This window comes from Capricornis sumatraensis, chromosome 3 (genome assembly GCF_032405125.1).
Source record: "Capricornis sumatraensis isolate serow.1 chromosome 3, serow.2, whole genome shotgun sequence".
Classification (NCBI taxonomy): Eukaryota; Metazoa; Chordata; class Mammalia; order Artiodactyla; family Bovidae; genus Capricornis; species Capricornis sumatraensis.
The window spans coordinates 22,219,095-22,242,545 of record NC_091071.1 but is presented as its reverse complement, the minus strand read 5'-3'; the positions used below and the strand labels follow the sequence as shown (position 1 = coordinate 22,242,545).

The following is a 23,451-nucleotide window of genomic DNA, read 5'->3' as shown; positions in this document are numbered from 1 at the left end:
TAGTCATGTATGGATGTGAGAGCTGGATTATAAAGAAAGCTGAGTGCCAAAGAACTGACGCTTTTGAACTGCGGTGTTGGAGAAGACTCTCGAGAGTCCCTCGGACTGCAAGGAGATCCAACCAGTCCATCCTAAAGGAGATCAGTCCTAAGTGCTCATTGGAAGGACTGATGTTGAAGCTGAAACTCCAATTACTTTGGCCACCTGATGCAAAGAGGTGACTCATTTGAAAAGACCCTGATGCTGGGAAAAATTGAGAGCAGGAGGAGAAGGGGACAACAGAGGATGAGATGGTTGGATGGCATCACCGACTCAATGGACATGAGTTTACCCAATGGACAGGGAGGCCTGGCATGCTGTGGCCATGGGGTCACAAAGAGTCGGACACGACTGAGTGACTGAACTGAACTGACCCCATGGCCTTGCCCCACTACACTCCCCCACTACACCACTTTTCATCTCTCTGAATCTGATTAATGAAGCAAGCAGCGCTAAAACAGAGTTGTGAGACTTGAACAAGACACCTTACCACTTGCCACATAGCATGTGCAGGCTGAGGTTTTTTCTCTTCCCCGTTCCTACCCATGCACACAAAGGGAGTTCATACAGGTGAAGCCTCTGCAGTAGCCCTCTCCAGAATAAGCAGCCCTTGGTGGTCCGGGTCAGCCTTGGAGCACAGCCCGGCCCCTAGCTCCACTTCATCAGCCGTGCCCACTCCTGGGCACATTCTTGCCTCTCTGCCACTGCCACTTGTGAATGAGTTTTCCAGGGATGGTGTGATCCATCTGGGCCCGCAGTGCAAGGGAAAGAACAGCACTGAGGAATAACCTATTAAATGTGGAACAGTGGCACTGGAGAATGGATAACCCAGAGGTGGGTGGAGGATGCAAGAAATGAAGGGTAGATAGATGGGTGGAAGGGAGGAAAGAAAGATACAGAATGAACTGGATGGAAGAAAAGCTGGATGGATTAAGTGGAAAGACAATGTCGGTGAACAGATGAACGGACAAAAAGCAGTTTTAAATTGGTAGAAGGCTGGATGAATAGACAGACGGATGGAAGAGCAGGTGGGGAAATGAATAGATGGAAAGAGAGGAAGCGGGGAGGGCAGGAGGAAAGAAGCAGGAGGCAGGCTGAACAGAAGGGCCTGCGTGGGAGAGGACACGGATGGATAGGTGGGTGGAAGAAAGAAACACCCTTTCTTGGGGTTCAAGACGTCTATGCTGGCAGGACCCGGCCCAGCACGCAGGACGTGGCCCAGCACGCAGGACGTTCCTGCCCTCTCCCCACCAGCATCGTGGCCCATTTCACCCTTCGACCGGCCTCGGTTTCCCCTCTGGGAGAGCCTGCGTGTCGCCGCCTTAGAGACCACGGTTGTGGAGTAAGCAGCAGGATCAGGGGAAACAGGCGAGGGGCGGGCGCGGGGCGGTCCTCGCAGCCGCGGCCGGCCCCGCCCCGTGGAGGCGGAGACCCCGTGGAGGCGGAGACCCCGTGGAGGCGGAGACCGCGTGGAGGCGGAGACCGCGTGGAGGCGGAGACCCCGTGGAGGCGGAGACCCCGTGGAGGCGGAGACCCCGTGGAGGCGGAGGGCCCGCAGCGCCCGGCTCAGCGTCTAGAGCAACCGAAGCGCGGGCGCTGCCGAGATCACTCAGCACCGCGGGAGCCTGGCCAGGTGAGCGCCGCTGGGGCGCCGGGCCCGGGGCGCGGGGACGGGGCGCGAGCAGCAGCCGCAGCAGGCAGGACCCGCCCGGAGCTGCCCAGCAGGAGACTTTCAATAGGGGATGGGTTGCCCCTCTCCTACCCAGCCAGCGTGGGTGATGGGTCTGGAGTGGTCCCCGACCCTCTTCCTGTTGCCTTTCACCCGACCCCGCTTTGGGTCCCCAGCGACCTGGATCCAGGGCCAGCCGTTCACTGAGACTCTATCAGAGTTCGCAAATGTTCTCTGAGCCTCAGTTTCCCTCCCCGATGATGGGGGCGGTAAGCCTCCGCTGCACAAGGCTGCTGGGAGGATTGAATGCTGCAGTGCCGGGCCAGCTCGGCGCTTAGCTCTAAGCTCCCAGAGGCAGAACAGCTCCCAGGGGTTTCATTCATTCAGCGGCTGTTTAGTGACAGCCTGCTTTGTCCCAGTCACAGGACTGGATGGGGGCCACGGACACTACTTGATCTTAAGCCCTCCTGGTGCATGTGTGCCGGTGGCCTGTGAGGGCCTTGCCATCGGTGAGGTGGACAGGGCAGCCAGGGTTATGTGGGTTCATCGGGCAGGCGTGGATGCTGAGGTGCAGTAAGGTTAGAAGGACCTTGCCCAAGGGCGCACCTGGGAAATTCGACCTGCAGCAGGGTCCCAACCTTTGTCACAGAAAGCATCCGCATAGGATAGAAAAATACTCTGGTGCCACAGACTCTTTCGCAGCAGAGTGCCATGGCCTGGTAGAGAAGGGTTCCACTCTGTGGTTCCATTCCCCCTCCTGCTGGGGGACCTGGACTCATACTCTGTGACGACTGAGATCTGGGGTGTCTCCCCTCCCTGTTACAGCCGTGAGTGCCAGGGCTTGTATGGTGCCTGACTATATCGCTCACTCAGAACTATGGCCGCAGGACAGTGGCAGAGGAGACTAGAAGATACCATACAGCGGTCCCAGACTGTGCCCTGTGACCACCACCAGCAACACCTGTGGGCCCATCGCTCGTCACACATTTGCACCTGTTCTTTTTTTAATTTATCTTAAATGGAAGGATAATTACTTCACAAAATTGTGTTGGTTTCTGCCATACAGCAGCATGTGTCAGCCATAGGTGTACATATGTCCCCTCCCTTGCACTTGGTCTTTTTTTATAGCCATTATGTGCCACGCGGAGCAGAGTTTACCTCTCTCTGTATCCACAGGGCCTGGCACACTCTGGTAGACCCAGAGTACACAGTACACATTGCTGCTGTTATTGATGATGATAATGGTGATCCAGCCTGTGGTCCAGCCTCATCCTCAGGTGGAGCAGGAGGTAGGGGGTGAGATGATGGTGACAGTGACTGACAGCCTGGCTCGCTTTAAGTCTTGAGTGAGGAGGACAGGATCCTCAGAGCTGGACCCCAAGGACTGCAGACCATATCCTGAAGCCCGCAGGGGGTTGGGCAAGCCTTATGGTGTCAGCCAGCTGTACTACTGGGAACCTGGGAGAACCAGAAGCAGCAGTTGCCAGGGCAGAGGTGGTCCAGCCCTTGTACAAGTTACCAAGGCCCTTTGGATCCCATGTGGCTCCACCCTTCTTTTCTCCTCCAGGAAGCCCTCCCATTTCCCCATCAGAAAGCAGTGACCACCGTGCCAACCCCCCCCCCCCCCCAGTCAGGTGGCATGATTTGAACCATCTCCCTCTAATACTGCATGGGAACCGGGCTTTTAAGGAGCTGGTAGAGAAGTCGGGAATGCTTGGTGTAAATCTCAACCATGTGGTGTGGCTTTGGGCCTTGGGTTCCTGAGCTGTGAATCCCAAGACCCTGGCTGCTTTGTCTCTGACTCTCTGAGGAAGGCAGCAGCCACCTTGGAAGTTCTCAAGATTCCAACAGGGATAGATTTGGGAACTCAGAGGGTCTCTAATTCCCACCAGCAAGTCCCCTAGGCCCCCAGGAGTCTGATAATCCACAGGACTCAAGACAGCTCTAGAGCATATGCTCTTCTGTTTTTCCCTACAGGTGGAGAGATCCCGCGTCCACATGGCTCAGTAGAAGATGAAGCCCAACCCGGCAGGCTCCTCCCCAGAGGCCTGCAAAGCTGCAGGACGGGGCCAGCAGGGCTGCCCTGTCTGCCAGGCCTGGGGTGGGGTCTCAGGTCTGGGGAATGTGTCTGGACCTGGGCTGGGGTCTGGTGTAGTTCTAGAACCTGGATCAAGGCCTGGTGCTGCTACAGAACATAGGCCAGGGACTGGAGCAGTGTCGGGCCCTGGGCAGGGGCCTAGTGATGTTCTGGGATCCAGACAAGGGTCTGGAGCAGTGTCGGGCCCTGGGCAGGGGCCTAGTGATGTTCTGGGACCCAGACAAGGGTCTGGAGCAATGTCGGGCCCTGGGCAGGGGCCTAGTGTTGTTCTGGGACCCAGACAAGGGTCTGGAGCAGTGTCGGGCCCTGGGCAGGGGCCTAGTGATGTTCTGGGACCCAGTCAAGGGTCTGGAGCAGTGTCGGGTCCTGGGCAGCGGCCTACTGCTGCTTCAGGAGTTGGGTCAGTGCCTAATTTAGGAGCTTCACCTTCCCCTGGCCAAGAGGCAGGGCCTGGACCCAGGCAGGGATCAGGGGCTGGGCAAAGACCCAGTGAGCCAATAACAATCCCAACACCAGATCAACAGCAGAAGACTCAGGCCACCCCTGGGCAGGCCTCGAGGCAGAAGGTTGTGGTCACCGGAGGAGCAGGCTACCTGGGCTTTAGCCTGGGTTCCAGCCTGGCCAAGAGCGGCACTTCTGTCATCCTGCTCGACCTCCGCAGACCCCAGTGGGAGCTGTGCCCAGGGACCGAGTTCATCCAGGTGCAGTGATGAGGTCTTGGGGGACAGGCGGGGGGCAGGCTGGTGGTGGAGGTCAGGGGTTGGTGTCTGATGTGTAACCAATGGCTGGTAGTGAAGAGCACAGGCTCCAGAGTCAGACTCCAGCTCCCAACTGGGCTGCCACGGCCACAGGGCCCCATACCTCTGAGCCTCATGTCTTCATCCACAGAAAGGGGACACCAACAGTATCTGCTTCACTAGAGACTTGTGGGGAGTTGAGGAGACAGTGCGTGTAAAACTCTGAGCACGCTCTCTGTGACTTAGCTCCATAGAGGGGGCTGATGATGATGAAGACGGATGCCCAGTGGAATCATCTAGTAAATCCTGCCCCACAGCTTGTTCGGGCTTTGCAGATGCTGGGCCTGGGTGGGGTCAGGGGGCTGGCTCTGGGACCTGCCACAGCTGTAACGTCTGATTACCTTGGGCCCAGACCTCCTACCTCCGTGTCTTTCTGCTGTTTCAGGCTGATGTCCGCAGTGCAGAAGCCCTGCACCGTACCTTCAAAGGGGTGGACTGTGTTTTCCACGTGGCCTCCTACGGAATGTCTGGTGCTGAGCAGGTGAGACCCCACACACACAATGGGCTTAGGTCTTGGCTCTGCCCGCCCCCCTAATCCCTGGGCATTCATTGTCCTCTTCACCTATTCCCGGGAGGGTTTGGGCTACATTTGGCCCATGAGACCAAGTGCCAGTTCTGCCATTGTCTAGCTGTGTGACTAGGAAAGTTAAGTTAACCTCTCTGAGCCTCCGTTTCTTCATCTGTTAAATGAAGACACAGCTAGAGCCAATGTCACATCCTCCCCAGAGAGCAGTGTAACAGTATCTGTCAAAGCATACAACAGCCTTTGACTCAGAAACTACACTTGCTTATGTATTTGCAGCATTGGTTTCAATAACCAAACAGGAACTAACCAAAATGCCCAACTACTGGGGACTATTTAAATAAACTGTGACATAGCCTAACAATGAACTTCTATGCAGCCATTCACAAGAAGGCGAAAGAATGAGGTAACTTAATATGTGCTGATAACAGAACAATTTCCAAGGTATGAAAACACATTTGACACTTTTTTTTTTAAATAAAAGGCATATACTCACATTTGTATTAGAAACGGGAGAGGAATTTTTCTTCGTTGCATACTAGTTTTACTGTTTGAGTGGTTAACAACTGCAACAAGAATAAATAGAGCTTGAAAATCAGTATGGAACCCACTTCCCTGTGTGGTTGTAGGCATTAAATGAGATGTAAAGGCTTCGCTGTGTCCCTGACACACAAGCAACTCTCACTGTGGCCCAATTGATATTATTTTTCACACCTCTCACTGGGGTAGACGGCAGTATTACTGTCTCTGTCTTGCGGATAAGGAAGCTGAAACATCTAGAGCCAGGAAGCAATCCAACATATTTGAGGCTCTTTTCTGTGTGAAGCCCTGCATCAGGTCCTCTCATGGGGCCTATCAAATCCTGCCAACCATCCAAGGGACTCTTCCCTCACTTGATAGGTGAGGGAGCTGACAGCCAGATGGGGGGTGGAGACTCCCCAGTAGCCCAGGCAAATGGGAGGAGAGAGGGGCACTAGAGCCCAGGGCCCCCACACTACCAGGGGCCCCTCGGAACCCCTGCCTCTGAGCTGCAGCCCCCTACCCTGACCCACCCAAGCCCAGCCACACAGCCACAGCTACAGGGCTGAGACAGCACCTCGACTCTCGCACCGCCGTCTTGCCTTTTAGCTGCAAAAAGAGCAGATTGAGTCTATAAACGTTGGAGGCACCAAACTAGTGATCGATGGTAGGCGCTCAGAGCAGAGTGTGACCTGCTGTGTGTTTGCCGCTTCTTTCTTCACCTGGGCTGCTGCAGGCCCAGCTCTGGGGGATAGAGCAGGGGGACAAAGGTGGGAACCTCCTCCCACCCCCTGCCCTCCCCCGTGGAGGGTCTGTGGGCAGCACATCCTTCCTGTTCTGCAGGCGTGCCCAGGCCCTGGCATGGGGCTCAGTGTGACCTCAGTGTGTCTGGGGGCATAGGAGTGGAGTTTGTGCAGAGGGCTTAGAGGTTGGGAGCAAGAAAAGCTGCTGAAATTCCAAATGAGAAGACCCATCTCGGGGCTCTCTGGGCATGTCCTGCCTTGTCCTCCATCCTGTTTTTCTCTCTGATTCTAAAGTGTATTTTCCTTATGTCCCCACTGAGTGATACTTTCTTCTGACCTGTCCCTGGCAAGGCAGCCACACTGAGAAGAGTGAGGCAGCCTGGCCCCCAGGGACTCTCAGAGCAGGGGGGTGACCCCTCCCCAAGTTAAGGGAAGGAGGCCCTTCCCTCCTGAAGCAGGATGTGTGCTGGAGGGTGGGTGGAGGCCTCATCCAAGGAGGTCCCCAGGGGCACCCCTCAGACAACTCTCTGCTCACATCAGCGCTGTGTGTGTGTGTGTGTGTGTGTTGCTGTGTGACCTGTCGCTGCAGTTTGTGTCCGCCAGCGGGTTCCAAGGCTTGTCTACACTAGCACCGTCAATGTCGCATTCGGCGGGAAGCCTATAGAACAAGGCGATGAGGACTCTGTGCCATATTTCCCACTGGAGAAGGTACCTGGCTTCTGGGAGAGGTGGGCAGGGTGGACCTGGGACCCACAGTTCAAAGGTCAGGGATGGGCAGAGCCAGGGTCAACTTCACAACTCAGGATGAGACCCAGGAACAGAGAGTCCCCAAACGACATGGTTCAAGCCCTCTCCTACTTCAGTCATGCCTGCAAGGGCTTTGAAATCACACCAACCTGGGCTTGAACCAGCAAAGCGACTTTCTACTGTGGGACTCTGAGAAAATCACTTCACTTGGAGGCTCTCCTTCTTCACCTGGGCATGATAACACCACTCTGTGGGGATGTGGAGAGCTGGAAACGAGACGATTATGTGAAAATGCCACGTGAGCATGAGGATTCCATGTAAACGGTCCATCTGACACGCATCCAGCATCCACATCCGAACGCAGCCGATGTCCCAGGGCAGGCGATGTGGCTGACGGGAAGCTCCATTGTTACTGCTCTGAACTCTCTCCTCTGTTTGTGGTTCCCACCTGGAGGGAGAGGAGTGGCAGGAGGGCTCCTTGGCCATTTCCCAGTGGGGGTCCCAGAAGTGAACTCCCGTATGGTCAGAAGCAAAAGTGCAGCCCTGGGGCCAGGAGGGCTGGGCAGTGTGATCAGCAGTATCCCTGACCCCATCTGGTGGCTCTATTCTCCCTGTCCTTGAATAGCACACAGACCACTACTCCCGAACCAAAGCCATCGCTGACCAGTTGATCCTCATGGCCAATGGGACGCCTCTCCCAGGTGAGTACTGGGGGCCTGCTCACAGCCAACATGTGTGTCCCCTACTGCCTCCCTGAAGCACATGAGCCGTTCTCGCTTTTAGCTGGTATGTTTCTGAGGCCCAGCTTCCTTCTAAAGGACACTTTCCCAGGGCCTTGGACATTCATCATCTGACAAATTCTGAGCACCCACACCCAGCAGGGATACAGCCTGGAAAACATCAGACCCAGTCTCTGCCCTCACGTTGCTCATGGTCTGGTGGGGAGACACTTGGGTTAGCCCAAGTCTAGCCCTCTTTTCTGCCACATAGGAGGGCATCCAGTTTGGGAGAATTCTCTTCTAGATAAAAAGAGTACAAATTTCTGAATATGTAGTAAGGTGTGGCGCTTTGGAAGGGCTGTGCAAGTGAGGGACGCTTCAGGAACTCCCAGAAAAATTGGCCTCAGCTGCCCAACTGGATTGCCTCTTCTTATCATACTGTCATAAAGAAATAATAATAGAATAAGGACAGGTGGCAGCATGGTGCAGTGGCTAAACACCCACATACTGGCATCAGACTGAACTGAGTTCAAATCCTAGCTCCACCACCTTTCAGCAAAAGTCTCCTATCTCTTGACAGCATTTGTATAAGAGACCCAGTTTCTTTCCAAACTCGGGAGTCAAATATATTCAGATAAAGTCCTTGCTATCCAAATTATATTTGCTTTCTGAAATTCAGAAACTAAAAAGAATCAGAAAAGCTGGTTTCTCTCACTGTCTAAACTCAGGAGCCAAGTGGATTTAGAGGGTGAAGGTTGCTCAGTATCATAATCCCCAAATTTACCGGAGAGAAAACTGAGGCTAAGAGGTTAACTGGCCTAGATCAAGGTCACACAGCTCTTAGGTGGCAGAGGTGGGGTTTGAAAAAAACCCTGTCCCCCCCAGGGGAGTTTAACACTAGAGCCTGGGGCTTAACCACTGAGCTCCACTTAGCTGCGGCTGAGTGGTCAACGCTTTCCCCTAAAATCCTCCCCACCTCACCCCCTCACCCTGGGCCTGTCAGGCCTCAGTTATTTATCCCAGAGGGAACATCCAGCTGGGTTTCCCAGGAGTTTGGGCCTGTGCAGTAGAATTCTATCAGGGTTGGACCAGTGCTCGTACAAGTCAGACACCTAATCCTCCAGCTGAGAATTATTTATACAAGCATCCCCAGCTTTCCATGGTCAGGACAGTCATGGATACCCTGGGCCCCACCCCTCTGTGATGTAGCCGCCCAGTGCCCCACTGGTCAATGTCAGCTGCAGCCCGACCAGCCTTCCCCCAACCCCCATCCCATGCCCAGGTGACCCAGAGTTTAAAATTAGCTCCAGGCTGTCTACAGAAAAGCTCACTTGATACCTGCCTCGCAGGAGGCCTGCCACAGTCTTCCTGGGTAATTTCCAGTCCCTGCTCCCCCAGCTGGTCCCTGAGAGACTCTGCCTCTAGCCTGGCATGGAGCAGCCTGGGCCCTGTAGCACAGTCTTGAGACTTGCAGACCCCAGCTCCATGTGAAGGTGCTGTGTCTTCAAGTCTCTGGGTGTGTGCGTGTCCTGGGGAAAGAAAAGAAAGAAAGAGAAGTCGCTCAGTCGTGTCCAACTCTTTGTGGCCCCATGGACTGTAGCCCACCAGGCTCCTCCATCCATGGATTTCTCCAGGCAAGAATACTGGAGTGAGTTGCCATTTCAAATCACCACTAACCTGGTGGCTCAAAACAGCAGAAATTTCTTCTCTCATGGTTCCCATAGTTCACAGTCAGATGTCTGAAAGCCAAGTGTCATTTGGGCTGCGCTCCCTCCAGACGCATGTGGGAGAATCCTTCCTTGACTCTTCCGGCTTCTGGTGGCTCCGGGAGCTTGGGGTCCTTCTCCGGTGTGTGGCCGCGTCACTTGGTGTTGGGCTCTGCCTCTGTCTTCATGTGGCCTCTCCCCTTCTCCCTCTGTGAGTCTCTTATAAGGCCACCTGACACTGGATTTAAGGCTCAACAGGATAATCCAGGATAGTTTCATGTTTAGATTCTTAATTATATCAGCAAAGACCCCTTTTCCAAGTAGAGTAGCATCCATGGGTTCCAGGACACAGACATAACTTTTCGGGGCCCACCATTCAACCCACTATACTGGGCTTCATTGTTAAGTGAGGGTGTTGGAGAAGGAACAGTCAGGGTGGCTATGGAGCAGTCAGGAGCAGGCTATGACCTGGTGATACCATCCCTGGCTAATTTATGAAGAAAAGGGAATTTATACTGGAAGGATATGTGATAGCTTCTGGAAAACATCATCCAGAAAAATGACCACCAGGGTTTAGAAATGACAGGGTCGGGGTGATTCCAGGGACCTGGGAGGCAGGAGCTGGTGATCAGTCTCTCAGGGTGAGCCCACTGTTAGGATTTTAGATCCCGTGTTAGTCGGATGCACAGAGTTATATTCCTGGGTGAGAAGATGGCATTGGCTCAGCCTGGGTCCTGGAATGCCACCTCAGAGAAGAGAAGTGTATCTAGACTGACATTCCCCTCCACCCCCAGATCTGGTGCAAAGGGGAAGGAGCTCGCAAAGAAAGGTGGGCTTCTGGTCCTGGAGGATGGCATACACTCAGCTCCCCAAACTGGGAACAGGCTGCTTGGGGAACCTGAGCCTTGGGGTAGTGGAACATCTACTGGGAGGCACTATCTCAGTTAAGGAGATGGGGTTGGGAGTCAAATAATTTACAAATAGTAACTGAAAAAAATTTTTTAATGAATTAGAATAAATTAAACAAACAAAAAATAGAATAAATTGAAAATTTTGTAGACTTTCTTAAGACTTGAATATGTTTGGGACAGCTCTTCAGGTTATATACCCTTAGACCTCCCCCCACAGGGTGACAGGCTCCCACTTCCACCAATGGGGACCCCTCAACAGAGAATTTGGGAAGCCCCGGACCACGCCCTATCTTAGTCTGGAGACTCTGCTGATACAGCAGAGAGGGGGAACAAGACCTCCAGCTTTCATGCTGATGGCTCTAGTCTTTTCCTTTCTGGTTGTCTGGAAAGGGTAACTGCAACCACTGGCTACAAAGCATCCATTTTCCAGGTGAAGAGACCAAGACTGAGAGAGCTGAAGGTCAGGGAGCTGAGTTGTTAGTATTGTGTCACCAGAGGTATTGGTAGAAAGAGCTTGAACCTGGATCTCCATCTCAGCTCTACTAGGTTGAGCTGTGTGCCCTTAGGCAAATCACATCTCTTCTCTGAGCCTTGGCTCCTTTATCCATAAAACAGGGATAATAACAGCTCCCACCTCATAGGGCTGCCTGGAGGGGAAAATTCCAGGCTTACCAGAGCACCAGATGAGAGCGCCAGATGCATAGTAAAACCTCTCTGAGAGCCCTATGGACCTTACCTGTGACTAGAAGAAAGAAAGAGCTACAGTTATTGGCATGAGGGCATGTGGGTCTGTGCACATCTGTAAAATGGGCACAGTAGGACTCTCGTGGGAGTCAAAGGCAATCACGTCCATCAGAGCTGGTTAAACTCTCATAGGCCATGCACACAGGTGTTGCCTCTGTTACTGGCCTGTGAGTTTTGTGAGTTCAGGGACCATTTCTTGGTCCTCCTGGATTCTTCACAGCATCCATCCCAGGACCCAGTGCAGAGCAGGTGGGGAGGGGGATGATTCTCAATAGTGTTTGTTGAATGACTAGCTGATCTCCTGAGAGAATAATTAATTGAATGAGAAAACTCCAAGGACCTGCCTATCCCACTAACCTGTCCAGGTAAGGACCAAGAGATGTGGACAGCCTTTCTATCCCCCTTCCTGCTCATCCACCCCTTCCTAGGCCCCTGACTGCCCTCCCCTGTGTCATAGGAGGAGGCTCTCTGAGGACATGCGTGCTCCGACCCCCAGGGATCTACGGCCCCGAAGAGCAGAGGCACCTGCCCCGTGTGGCGGTACGTTGTTCCAACCAGAGGCCGGAGGCACGGGGGGATCCCGGCTGAAATTGTGTGAATGAGGACCCATGGTCCCTGTGTCAGTCTTGGGTCAGTGCCCCAGCGAGGGACCCTCAGTTCTGGGAGCACTCCTGCCCCCAGCAGGCCCACCAGGAACAGAGCTCTTAGGGTACTCCACCCAGGCCTGGTACCCATAGAGAAGACATGGAGTTACAACCCCAGAGAGGCAGAGGAAACTGTTGCCCTGCTCAGATGTGGGCTCCCTGAGGGCCAGAGGGCTCATCTCATGCTGCTGGCACCAGGGTCTTCACCCAGAAAGCCCCTCTCCAAACAAGGCTGGGTGCCAGGGATATGGCTGCAAGGGGCTCTGGATCCTGTCCTCAGATTTCTCACAGCCTAGTCAGGGAGACAGGTGCCACAGTCACAGATTCAGAGTGGTAAGTGCTGAGGTGAGAGGGAGAAGACGGGAGGATAGCAGAGAGGGCCTGGCAGGGGAAGTCCAGGAGGGCTTCCTGGAGGAAGTGATACCTGTGCTGTTTGAGTAGGGAATGAGCTAACCAAGCAAAGGGGGTAGTGAAGAGAAGGTGATCCAAATAGAGGAGAGAGTTTGGGCACAATGCTGGAAATGAAAACCAGTTCCAGGTTTGCGGATGTACTTCCCTGGTGGCTCAGACGGTAAAGAACCTGCCTGCAATGCAGGAGACCCAGGTTCGATCTCTGGGTCGGGAAGATCCCTGGAGAAGGGAATGGCTACCCATTCCAGTGTTCTTGCCTGGGAAATCCCATGGACAGAGGAGCCTGGTGGACTACAGTCCATGGAGTCAGAAAGAGTTGGACACAATTGAGTGACTTAACAGTGGACAAAATAGACAATTCTGCCCCCCATCCTGTGGGCTTTATATTCTCACAGGAGGAGAGACAGAATAAACACCTTTCATGACAAGGAATATTTGAAGGTGCTGGGGACTGTGGAGAAGGAGGAAAAGTGCAGTGGGGTGGGGGAAAGCTAGGGTGCCAACAGTCAGGGAGCCTCTTCGAGCAGGGACATCGAGCACCTTGAGGTGACCCGGTCCATCACACAGGTAGGCAGAACCTTCCAGGCAGAAGGCACGGGAGGTCCAAAGCCCTGAGGCGTGAACCTGCTGGCATGTTCCAGGCAGGAGGCCGAGGGCTGGAGCTGAGTGAGACCACGGGGTTCGGTGAGAGACAGGTCAGAGAGTAGCTGGGTCCAGAGCAGAAGGGTCTCCTTAGCCATCTGACCTGCCAGAAAGGCGTCCCGAAGGTTCTGAGCAGGGGAGACGTGGTTTGACTTCAGATTCAAAAAGATCCCCAGCTGCATGGAGAACAGCCCACAGGGGCTGAGGGTGGAAGCGGGGGACCAGTTAGGCTATGTCAGTGTCCAGGTGAGAGAGGGGGGTGGCAGTCAAGGCAGGGAGGAGTGGCTAGGTGCTGGACTGATTGTAACAGCTGAGAAAGCTGGGTTTACAGATGGGTTGGGTGCAGAGAGGGAGGGAGGCAACAGCCAGAGGGGGCTGCAGAGCTTTGGCCTTAGCCCTGGGTGCTGTGGGCTGAGCGGAAGCAGGGCTGGCCAGTTGGGGTCGGGCACTCACAGGACAGGGCAAGTCTGCCTTGTCTATCTGGCAACCAAATGGGCCACCAAGTGGAGACGTCTGTCAGGAAGGTTTAGTGGGGCTGGGAGAGGTCTGGCCTGAAGCTAGAAACTTGGGAGCCATCTGCACAGAGATGGAATTAAAAGCCATTCCAGGCTTCATCTGTGTTTCTTACCCTGTGCCCCCTCCACCAGAGCTACATTAAGAAGAGGTTGTTCATATTCCGATTTGGGGACCGACGGACGCAGATGAACTGGGTCCACGTTCGCAATCTGGTGCAGGCACACGTGCTGGCTGCCGAAGCCCTCACCGCCGCCAAGGGCCACGTGGCCGTGAGTCTCCTGCAGTGCTCCCCCTCCTTACCCCCCAGGCTGCAGGTAGGCGCCCCCCATCCCTAGGGGATTCCTGGCTCACACACACCAGATCTCCCCAACTCAAGTTGCCTCAAGGGCTTCTCAGCCCAGGAAAGCTGGGGGGTAGCTGATCCTTTTTAGAATGTTAGCTCCTGATGACCCTGGGAGGCAGGTGTTGCTGATCCCAGAGTGACAGTCACCAAATGCTAAGCATGTTACATATATTGTTATAGTTCACCTTTAGAACAGCCCAAGAGGGAGATCCCATTATTATGCTCCCATTTCTCAGATGAAGAAACTGAGGCACAGAGAGTTTAAGTGACTCCGTCGAGGTCATACAGCTAGTCAGCTGGCAGCCCCGGAATGCAAAGGGACTTGTTCAGATCTTTCTCCAGGGCTGCTCGGGAGAATGGGGAGTTGGGGCAGCTGCTAGGAGCCATCAGGAGGACGGGGTCCGGTGATGGCCCTGTGCCTGACACCCCTTCCCCGCGTGTCCCCTCAGAGTGGGCAGGCGTACTACATCAATGACGGGGAGAGCGTCAACCTCTTCGAGTGGATGGCTCCACTGGTAGGTGCCCAGACGACGCCACCAACCCAAGTGAGAATTCCAGGACCCCCACGTCTTCTTTCCCTGTCACTTTTCCTCCTTCCAAAAGCTCAGAAGGTTTCACATTAAAGGCCAGCTCTGGCAACCGTGTCCACTTGGGAGGCACTGGAACTGGGTCATGACCACCCCTTTAGGAGGCCAGGAGCTCCCCGAGTTTGCCACAGTCCCTCTCAGCCTGCGTCCTGATTTATGTGGATGTCTTGTGAAGTTTGGCTTGTGGGACCCCCACCTCCGTACTATATAGGGAGGCCTGTAATTCATGGGGTCTCAAAGAGTCGGACACGACTGAGCAACTGAACTGAACTGAACTGAAAGAGCTAAGTAGAAGGTGGACAGAGCACAAAGGGAGGCGCTGCCCACCCTCCTCCCCACTCCGGGAATCCCGGCCTCCTCTCCCAGCAGCTTACAGACTCCCTGAAGCAGTCGACCCGAAACCCCACGCTGGAGGGTATATATCTTTAGGGGCATTCAGGCTCTTTGCATGTCAACTTTTAACAACTTTATTGAGATATAATTTATAGACCATACAGTTCACCTATTGAAAGCATACAAGCCAATGGTTTTTAGTATTTTAAGAGTTGTCTGACCATCACCGAAACACATTTTAGAACATTTCATCACCTTCCCCAAAAAGCACCCCTCCGAAAACCAGACTCTTTGGCTGTCATTTCTGTTTCCTTCCCATCCCACCCCACCCCTAGCCACAGGCAATCACTAACCTCCTCCCGGTTTCTATAGACTTGCCTGTTCTGGACATTTCCTGTGAACAGAATCATACAACGTTTGGGCTCCGTGCTAAGTTTCTTTCATTTAGCATAATGTTTTCAAGGTTCATCCATGTTGTGGGTGTGTCATGTCAGTGATGCATTCTTTTTTATTACCAAAAAAAAAAAATATATTCCATTCAGTGGATATGCCAAATTTTGTTAATCCATTCATCAGTGGATAGAAATTTCAGTTTTCCATTTGCGGGCTGTTATCAGTAATGCTATTATGAACATTTGTGTATAAATAGTTGTGTGGAGATACGTTCTCATTTCTCTTGGGTCCACACCTGGCAGTGGAATTCCTGGGTCATACATTCCCAGGTGGTGCTGGTGGTAAAGAATCTGCCTGCCAGTGCTAAAGATGTGGGTTTGATCCCTGGGGCGGGAAGATTCCCCTGAAGGAGGGCATGGCAACCCATCCAGTATTCTTGCCTGGAGACTCCCCAAGGACAGAGGAGCCTGGCAGGCTACCGTGAATTCTATATAAGTGCCTTAGAGTGTGTTTGGGTGAAGCAGATGTAAAAAACTAAATGATGGGAATGAGCCCAAGTTAAAAAAAAAAAAACCCACTCTGCAGCCAGTTCCCACTTAGTTTTCCAGGTTATAGCATGGATTTCATTTATTGACTGGTGTAAACGTAGGGCTGGCTGTGGGGTCTGCCCGCTCTGGTGGGCAGCTGAGGAGGGGCCAGGAGGTGCTCTGATGACTCTGGGGTAAAGGCAGTGTGTGGCCTCTGCAACGCTAGCCCTTCAGGTTCTGTTTTCTCGCCTCAAGCCATGTTTCCTTGCAGTTTGAGAAGCTGGGGTACAGCCAGCCCTGGATCCAGGTTCCTACTTCCTGGGTTTACCTGTCAGGTAAGGAAGGGAGTGTGTGTGTGTGTGTGTGTGTGTGTGTGTGAGAGAGAGAGAGAGAGAGAGAAATCCCTCCATGTGCCAGAGGTACATGCATTGTTGTCCCCATGTTCAGTCACTCAGTTGTGTCAGACTCTTTGTGACCCCATGGACTGCAGCATGCCAGGCTTCCCTGTCCTTCACTATCTCCCAGAGCTTGCTCAAACTCATGTCCATCGAGTTGGTGAGGCCATCCAACTATCTTATCCTCTGTCATCCCCTTCTCCTGCCTTCAATCTTTCCCAGCATCAGGGTCTTTTCTAATGAGTCATCTCTTCACATCAGGTGGCCAAAGTATTGGAGTTTCAGCTTCAGCATCAGTCTTTCCAATGAATATTCAGGATTGATTTCCTTTAGGATTGACTGGTTTGATCTCCTTGCTGTTCAAGGGACTCTTGAGAATCTTCTCCAACACCACAGTTCAGAAAGCATCAATGCATTACCTCATTTTAAACCCAGAGCCAGGACCTAGCTGAGATGAGTGGGGCCATGAGGGCGCAAAATTTAAGGAAACCTGCACTCTCAGGAGTCAAATGCGCCAAGCCTGATCTGCGCTTGCCCAGCCCTGAGAGCAAGTGCCTCCTTAAATTTGCCCTCGAGGCACCTTACTCCCCTCACCCTAGTCCTGGCCCTGTTTAAATTCTATCCCACTTGCCAGGTAGGTGTGATTAGGCCCATTGTAAAGATGAGGCACCTGAGGCCCCGAGAGGTTAGCAGCCTGCCCACAGTGCCATGCTGAGAAAACAGAAGAGGCAGAATTCACACTGGGCTCGGCTGACTCCATAGCCCACTCCCAGCCCCACTGCTGTGCTGGAAGGTGCTAAGCCAGGCGGAGGAGAGGCTGCCCCATCCACCAAGGTCAGCCTGGAGTTAAGGCTGCTTTGGAACATGTGGAGGTTCAGTTTTGACCCCTGGCCCTTTCCTGGTGGCTCAACAGTAAAGAATCTGCCTGCAGTGCAGGAGACCCAGGCTTGATCCCTGGGTGGGGAAGATCCCCTGGAGAAGGGAATGACAACCCACTCCAGTATTCTTGCTTGGAGAATTCCATGGACAGAGGATCCTGGCGGGCTACAGTCCATAAGATTGCAAAGAGTCAGACACGACTGAGCGACCAACACTTTCACTTTCTCCTCCTCACCCTGAAGGTCAGTCTCTGCTCTCACGCCCCAGTGTCTCTCTGCTGGCCTCCTTCCAGCTGGAATGCTGAGCGTGTGTCAGGCATGGAGTGATCAGCCCCAGGGGATAAGTGGCCCTTCAGTCACAGATAACTGAGTTCCTGGAAAATCTCAGCTGGATCTGTTGCTCTTTAAGAGCACTGGGATGCTTGCCATTGAAAGCTGGGGTTTACAGACTTCTGTCCCCCAGGGCACCGGCACAGAATGGCTTCCCCTGCACAGCATCACCACCAAGAGTGACACTCCTGACCCCCAGCTGAGAAAACTTCAACTGCAGGTTCTGACAGTTTTAGTGAATTATCTATAAATTCCAGTTCCCAGTGAGCTAACTGTAACTCAGTGCTTCTTACCCTTGGCTGCACGGTAGAATCACCTGGGAGCTTTTAAAATCTAGAAATGCCTCAGCCACATCCCAGACCTATTATCTCAGCATTCTGCAGGTACAGAAGGGTGGGGGAAGCTGAAACATTTTTTAAAAAGTGATCCAGTATAAAGCTCATGTTGAGTTCAATCACTGCCCCAACTTCTTTCTCTCTGACTCGAGAGAGCATACTGGAATAGAAGTGAGTGAGAGAGACATGCCTGTAGATATCACTTTGAATCCGCTCAGATTTATTTTAAGATGTCAGGCTTTTAATATTAATAACAACTTACTTGTGACATATTTCATCACCAAGCAAGGTGCCCCAGGCTGTGCTGAGAAACTGATATAAAGGAATCCCAAGCACAGGAAAATGTTGGCAAAGTGAAGATTACCCCTAGCAAAGCAAATAATGCCCCCCAGCTGACTTGCCCCTGAGAGCCTCCCTGGAGTTTGTGAAGAGCAGGCACCTGTTCACGGTCCCTCTCTCCCCACACAGCCACGGTGATGGAATATTTACATCTGGCCCTGAGGCCCATCTGCAGCCTGCCGCCGCTGCTCACCCGGAGTGAGGTAAGTGGGCTGCTGTGAGGGGAGCCCCTGTGCCCTGGTGCCCCTCACTTGCCTTCCTGCCCCTTCTCTACTCCCACTCTGACACCATAACTAGATGCTTGTCTAAGGTCTCAGAACCTCCTATGTGCGCCCATATCTAGGGCCATCTCCTTTATCATGTCCCAGCCTCTGGCCTTAGGCTTAGGCTGTGCTCTCTTGATCTGAAGGGTGACAGCTCCAAGCCCTTTTTTCATCACTGTCATTTCACTCATAAGCAGCTTGCCTTCCCAGCCAGACTGGAGGCTCCTGAAGGCAGGTTCCACGACATTCACCTTCTGGAATGTCTCTACTCCCCAACAGCTGTCACTGTGCACACACAGCCTGTTGATTCAAGGTTCACAGTTTGAGGCTCACAATCCCTGCTCACTGAATAAGTATATATTAATTAAGGACCTACTGTGTTAAGGACACTGTTCTCAAATAATGATGATGCATTTTCTATTTGCATATAGTTTAAAAAGAGATGTTTTTATTTAAACATTACTTTTTCATTTCTTTCTTTATTCTTAGGTGCACTAGGTCTTCGTCGATATATGCAGGCTTTCTCTAGTTGTGATGAGCAGGGGCTACTCCTCCTGAGGAGCACCTGCTCGAGGTGTAGGGGCTTCAGTAGTTACAACACACAAGCTCAGCAACTGTGGCTCATGGACCCTAGGGCACATGGGCTTTAGTTGCTCTGAGGCATGTGGAACATTCCCAGACCAGGGATTGAACCCATGTCCCCTGCATTAGCAGGCAGATGCTTATCCACTGTACCAGCAGGGAAGTCCTAAAAGAGAGGATGTTTTAATGCAGATTGTAAATAGTAAAGCAACAGTGGTGCTTCCTCTCTCATTTGACTGTCCCTGATGCACTGCTAAGTTAGGAAGGCCAAAAAGATTAGTATCTTATTTAATGGTGGAAAAACTGTGAGCATGAAAGTGAACCAATCACTGATTGGTTCAAGGCTTCCCAGGTGGCTCAGTGGTAAAGAATCCGCCTGCCAATGCAGGAGACACAGAAGACATGGGTTCGATCCCTGGGCCAAGAAGACCCCCTGGAGGAGGAAATGGCAAACCACACTGTATTTTTGGCTGAAAAATCCCATGGCCAGAGGAACCTGGTAGGCTACCATCTGTAGGGTCCCAAAGAGTTGGACACAACTGAGTACGCATACACGCACCAAGGTCCCACCTAGAATTGACTTCACACTCAAAGCTCAGTGCTCCCCACCTCAGAGAATCAAAAATGGGCCATGGAAAGAAGCAGTTCCCTATGGTTTCTGCTTTTAACCATCTGGACTAGCAGAGAAAAGAGAAAAATAAAAATAGGGACCATCTGTTGTGTGATGCAGAGAAGGCAATGGCACCCCACTCCAGTATTCTTGCCTGGAAAATCCCGTGGACGGACGAGCCTGGTAGGCTGCAGTTCATGAGGTCGCTAAGAGTCGGACACGACTGAGTGACTTCACTTTTGTGACTTCACTTTCACTTTTCACTTGCATGCATTGGAGAAGGAAATGGCAACCCACTCCAGTGTTCTTGCGTGGAGAATCCCAGGGACGGAGGAGCCTGGTAGGAGGCTGTCTATGGGGTCGCACAGAGTCAGACACGACTGAAGCGACTTAGCAGCAGCATTGTGTGATGATGAAATACCCGGCGCTGTGTTTCTCATTTAATCTTGACAACCACTATGCACTGTGGATTCTGTTATCACTTCCATGTACAGAGAGGAAATGAAACCCATGGCTAGGGTAGGGGGAGAGGGTAAAATAAACTGCCTATCACCATTTGCTTATGTAGCAGCACTGAGATTCAAACCCAGACCAGACCTAGAAGATTCCAAGCTTAACCATTAGCTTGTGAAATGTCAGGAATCATATTCACATAAAATAGCTGCCAAGGTACTGCTGAATTGTGGTCGGGCTGGGAGCTGGCTCCTCTTTCTCTCCCCTTACTTGAGGTTTCCTTGTTCAATTTTGGAGTAAAGGACCCTAGTTAGTTGTGAAGTTTCTGGGCACCGTGGCTCTGGCGCCCTCTGCTGGCCAGTCTATAACATACTAACCAGCCTTCTAGTTGACTTCATAGCCTTTTTTCATTCATTTCAGCCATTGTTCTAAGGAATGAAGGTAGGACTGACCTTACTTCCTATTCGCATATACTGTTTAAAAGAGAGGATTTCTTTTGTTGTTTTGAATAGTTGATTTACAATGTCTTAATTACTGCTATACAGCAAAGTGATTCAGTTATATATCCTTACCTTCTTTTTTAAATATTCTTTTCCATTATGGTTTGGGGCTTCCCTTGTGGCTCAGCTAGTAAAGAATCTGCCTGCAGTGCAGGAGACCTGGGTTGGAGACCTGGGTTTGATCCCTGGGTTGGGAAGATCCCCTGGAGAAGGGAACGGCTACCCACTCCAGTATTCTGGCCTGGAGAATTCCATGGACTGTATAAATCCATGGGGTCGCAAACAGTTGGACACGACTGAGCGACTTTCAAATATATATAGTCTGGGGGGAGTGGTGTTGGGTCTTTGTTGCTGCATGCAGGCTTTCTCTATTTGCAATGAGCAGGGACTACTCTTCTTTCTGATGCCCAGGCTTCTCACTGGAGTGGCTTCTCTTGCTGTGCAGCACAGGCTCTAGGTATATAGGCTTCAGTAGTTGCAGCAGAGGAGCTCAGTAGTTGCAGCTTGTGGGCCCTAGAGTGCGGGCTCAGTAGTTGGAGCCCACAGGCTTTAGCTGCTCTTTGGCACATGGAATCTTCCTGGACCAGGGATCAAACCCATGTCCCCTGCATTGGCAGGTGGATTCTTATCCACTGTACCACCAGGGATGTCCATATCATAGAATATTGAACATAATTCTCTGTGCTATACAGGCCCTTGTTGTTTATTAAGAGAGGATGTTTTAATGCAGATTATAAACAGTAATAATCTGTTAATCCCTGGTAGCTCAGCCAGTAGAGTCCACCTGCAATGAGGGAATCCTGGGTTCGATCCCTTGGTCGGGAAGATCCCCTGGGGAAAGAAATGGCAACCCACTCCAGTATTCTTGCCTGGAGAATTCCATGGACAGAGGAGCCTGGTGGGCTACAGTCCACCAAGAGTTGGACACGACTAAGTGACTAACTCTCACTTTCATAAACAGTAAAGCAACAAGTGGGGTTTGGTATTATTTACAAAATCCTTCCAGTCCACTCTCTGATTTGACTGTCCTTGATGCTCTGGTAAGTTAGGAAGGGCAAAAAGATTATAATCTCATTTAATGATGAGCTCACAGTCCATCCAAAGAGGAAGACCGCCCAATAACCAGGCAACTCAACACACTGTGATAAGGATTATATCGGGGGAAGTGATGAGAAACTTCAGAGTACACAAAAGAAGCACATAAACCAATTCTGAGGAAGTTAGGGAGGGTTTCCCAAAGGAGGTGATATCCAAGCCTGAGATCTGGGACCACTGTTTATCTAGTTCACAGCTGTATCCCCCAAACCCCTGAACTTGCTAACTGAGGCAAAAAGAGACAAGAACTGGCCTCTCTCCCTCTCTCCCCACACTAGCATCCAAAATCAGGGGCTTGACCCCAAGGGCTGTTACAGGGCCACAGCAGAATCAAGCAGCTAGTGGACTCCTTCCCAGTGTTCAGCTGAGGAACTAAAGCAGAAGAAATGAATCAAGTGAGACGGTATCCTCCCAGTCCTAACATAGCAGGGAAAGGCATGGGCTAGAATTTGGCTCCCTTGTGTGACCCTGGGCAAGTCACTTAACCTCTCTGATCAATTTTCAAGAGGAGACGGTGGTATTAGCATTTCAGAAGATTAAATGAGACGAGGCCCAGAAAGAATTTAGTCGACAGGCACAGGGTGCTAGTTCAGCACTTGTTAGCTGTCAGTACTACCTTTGAAGCCTGTGGGCCCCAGGACTTCTGCCAGCAGGGAAGGTTGCTCAGACCCTGGAGAGTCATCTCTTCTGCATAATTGAATTCCTCTCTTAGGGAAGCTTAGTTAATCAGCAAGGGAGTGAAAACTGTGCTCTGGGCTGAAAAGCTCAGGGTGTGCCCTGGAGACACTTGTTTCCGGAGAGCTGCACCCAGGCTACAGGCAGAATATATCAAGGTCCTCCTGAGCCCCAGCATCTTCTAGGCCAGGGAAGGGAGTGCACAGGTGGGGCCTTTACTTTGGGGGCACTGAGAAATTCAGTAGGGTGAGGAGATGCCGAAAAGACATCGGGGAGGCGACACCCTCAAAGAAAATGGGGGCAGAGGAGAGAACGGAAGTCCTCCCCATGAGGACATCGAAGGCGCAAGATCCAACACTTTGGGAGGTCCTTTTAAATCGCTGTGCGATGCAAGGGGAATCCCTACCATCGCCCGTCCCAGTGAAACAAGGTTGCCTCCCACGCCCACTAGTCCCGCTCCACGGCTGTCCCGCCTCTCCCCGCAGGTGCGTAGTGTGGCCGTGACACACACCTTCCAGATCGCCAAGGCCCGCGCCCAGCTTGGCTACGTGCCGGACAAGTTCAGCTTCGCGGACGCAGTGGAGCGATATGTGCAGTCAACAGCGGGGCGGACCCGCGGCTCCACCGCGCGGACGCTCCTGCGGCTGCTGCTCGGGCTGTTGCTGTTCCTTGGCCTTCTAGTCCTGGCCCTGCGCTTCCTAGGCCTGCAGCCATCCGTCCTCTGACCGTCGTTGCCGGCCCATCCCTGCTCCCGCTTCGCCTTCAGGACTCGGACCAGACCCTGCTCCGCCCTCCGGACTTGGGCGCACCCTGGAGTCCTGGACTTCTCCCTAACACGCCCTCTGGGCTTGGGTCTGCCCGGGGTTCAAATGGCAACCCACTCTAGTATTCTTGCCTGGAGAATTCCATGGATAGAGGACCCCGGTGGGCCACAGTCCATGGAGTCGCAAGAGTTGGACATGACTTAGCTACTAAATCGTCATCTGGGCCCAGCGTTCTGACCCCGCTCATTCCCCGCCCCCTGGGCTTAGACACGCCCCTACCCGCCTCTTGAGTCGTGGCCACGCCCCTGCTCCTCCCTTCGGGTCTGGAGCTCCCTCTGGCCTGGAGAGGATGCCACCGGAAGGTCCTAGCCTCAGCCTGCTGCGCCTTCCAGGCCTTCTCCCCGTCCCTACCCAGGTCTGACCCGCCCCAGGGTTCTCTCCTGCTCTAGTCCCGCTCTCTTCCTACCTGTAAGCTTGAGCCCGCCCCCTGGTTTCTCCCCAGGGAATTAGCCTTAGCCCTTTGGGTAGGGGCTTCCCAGGTGGCGCTAGTGGTAAAGAACCCGCCTGCCAATGCAGAGACTGGGTTTGATTCCCGGGTCGAGAAGATCCCCTGGAGAAGGA

General features: G+C 52.7%; 1 protein-coding gene across 1 annotated transcript; it reads left to right on the top strand.

Moving 5' to 3' along the window:
* Nucleotides 1-3,721: 3,721 nt before the first annotated feature.
* SDR42E2 (short chain dehydrogenase/reductase family 42E, member 2) lies at nt 3,722-22,791 on the top strand. Its single transcript, XM_068968390.1, has 12 exons — nt 3,722-3,776; nt 4,323-4,507; nt 4,989-5,084; nt 6,255-6,312; nt 6,978-7,096; nt 7,761-7,836; nt 11,673-11,755; nt 13,560-13,697; nt 14,221-14,286; nt 15,883-15,946; nt 18,018-18,091; nt 22,552-22,791. Exons 1-12 carry the CDS (start codon nt 3,722-3,724, stop codon nt 22,789-22,791), a joined length of 1,254 nt encoding a protein of 417 aa, XP_068824491.1.
* Nucleotides 22,792-23,451: the final 660 nt, after the last annotated feature.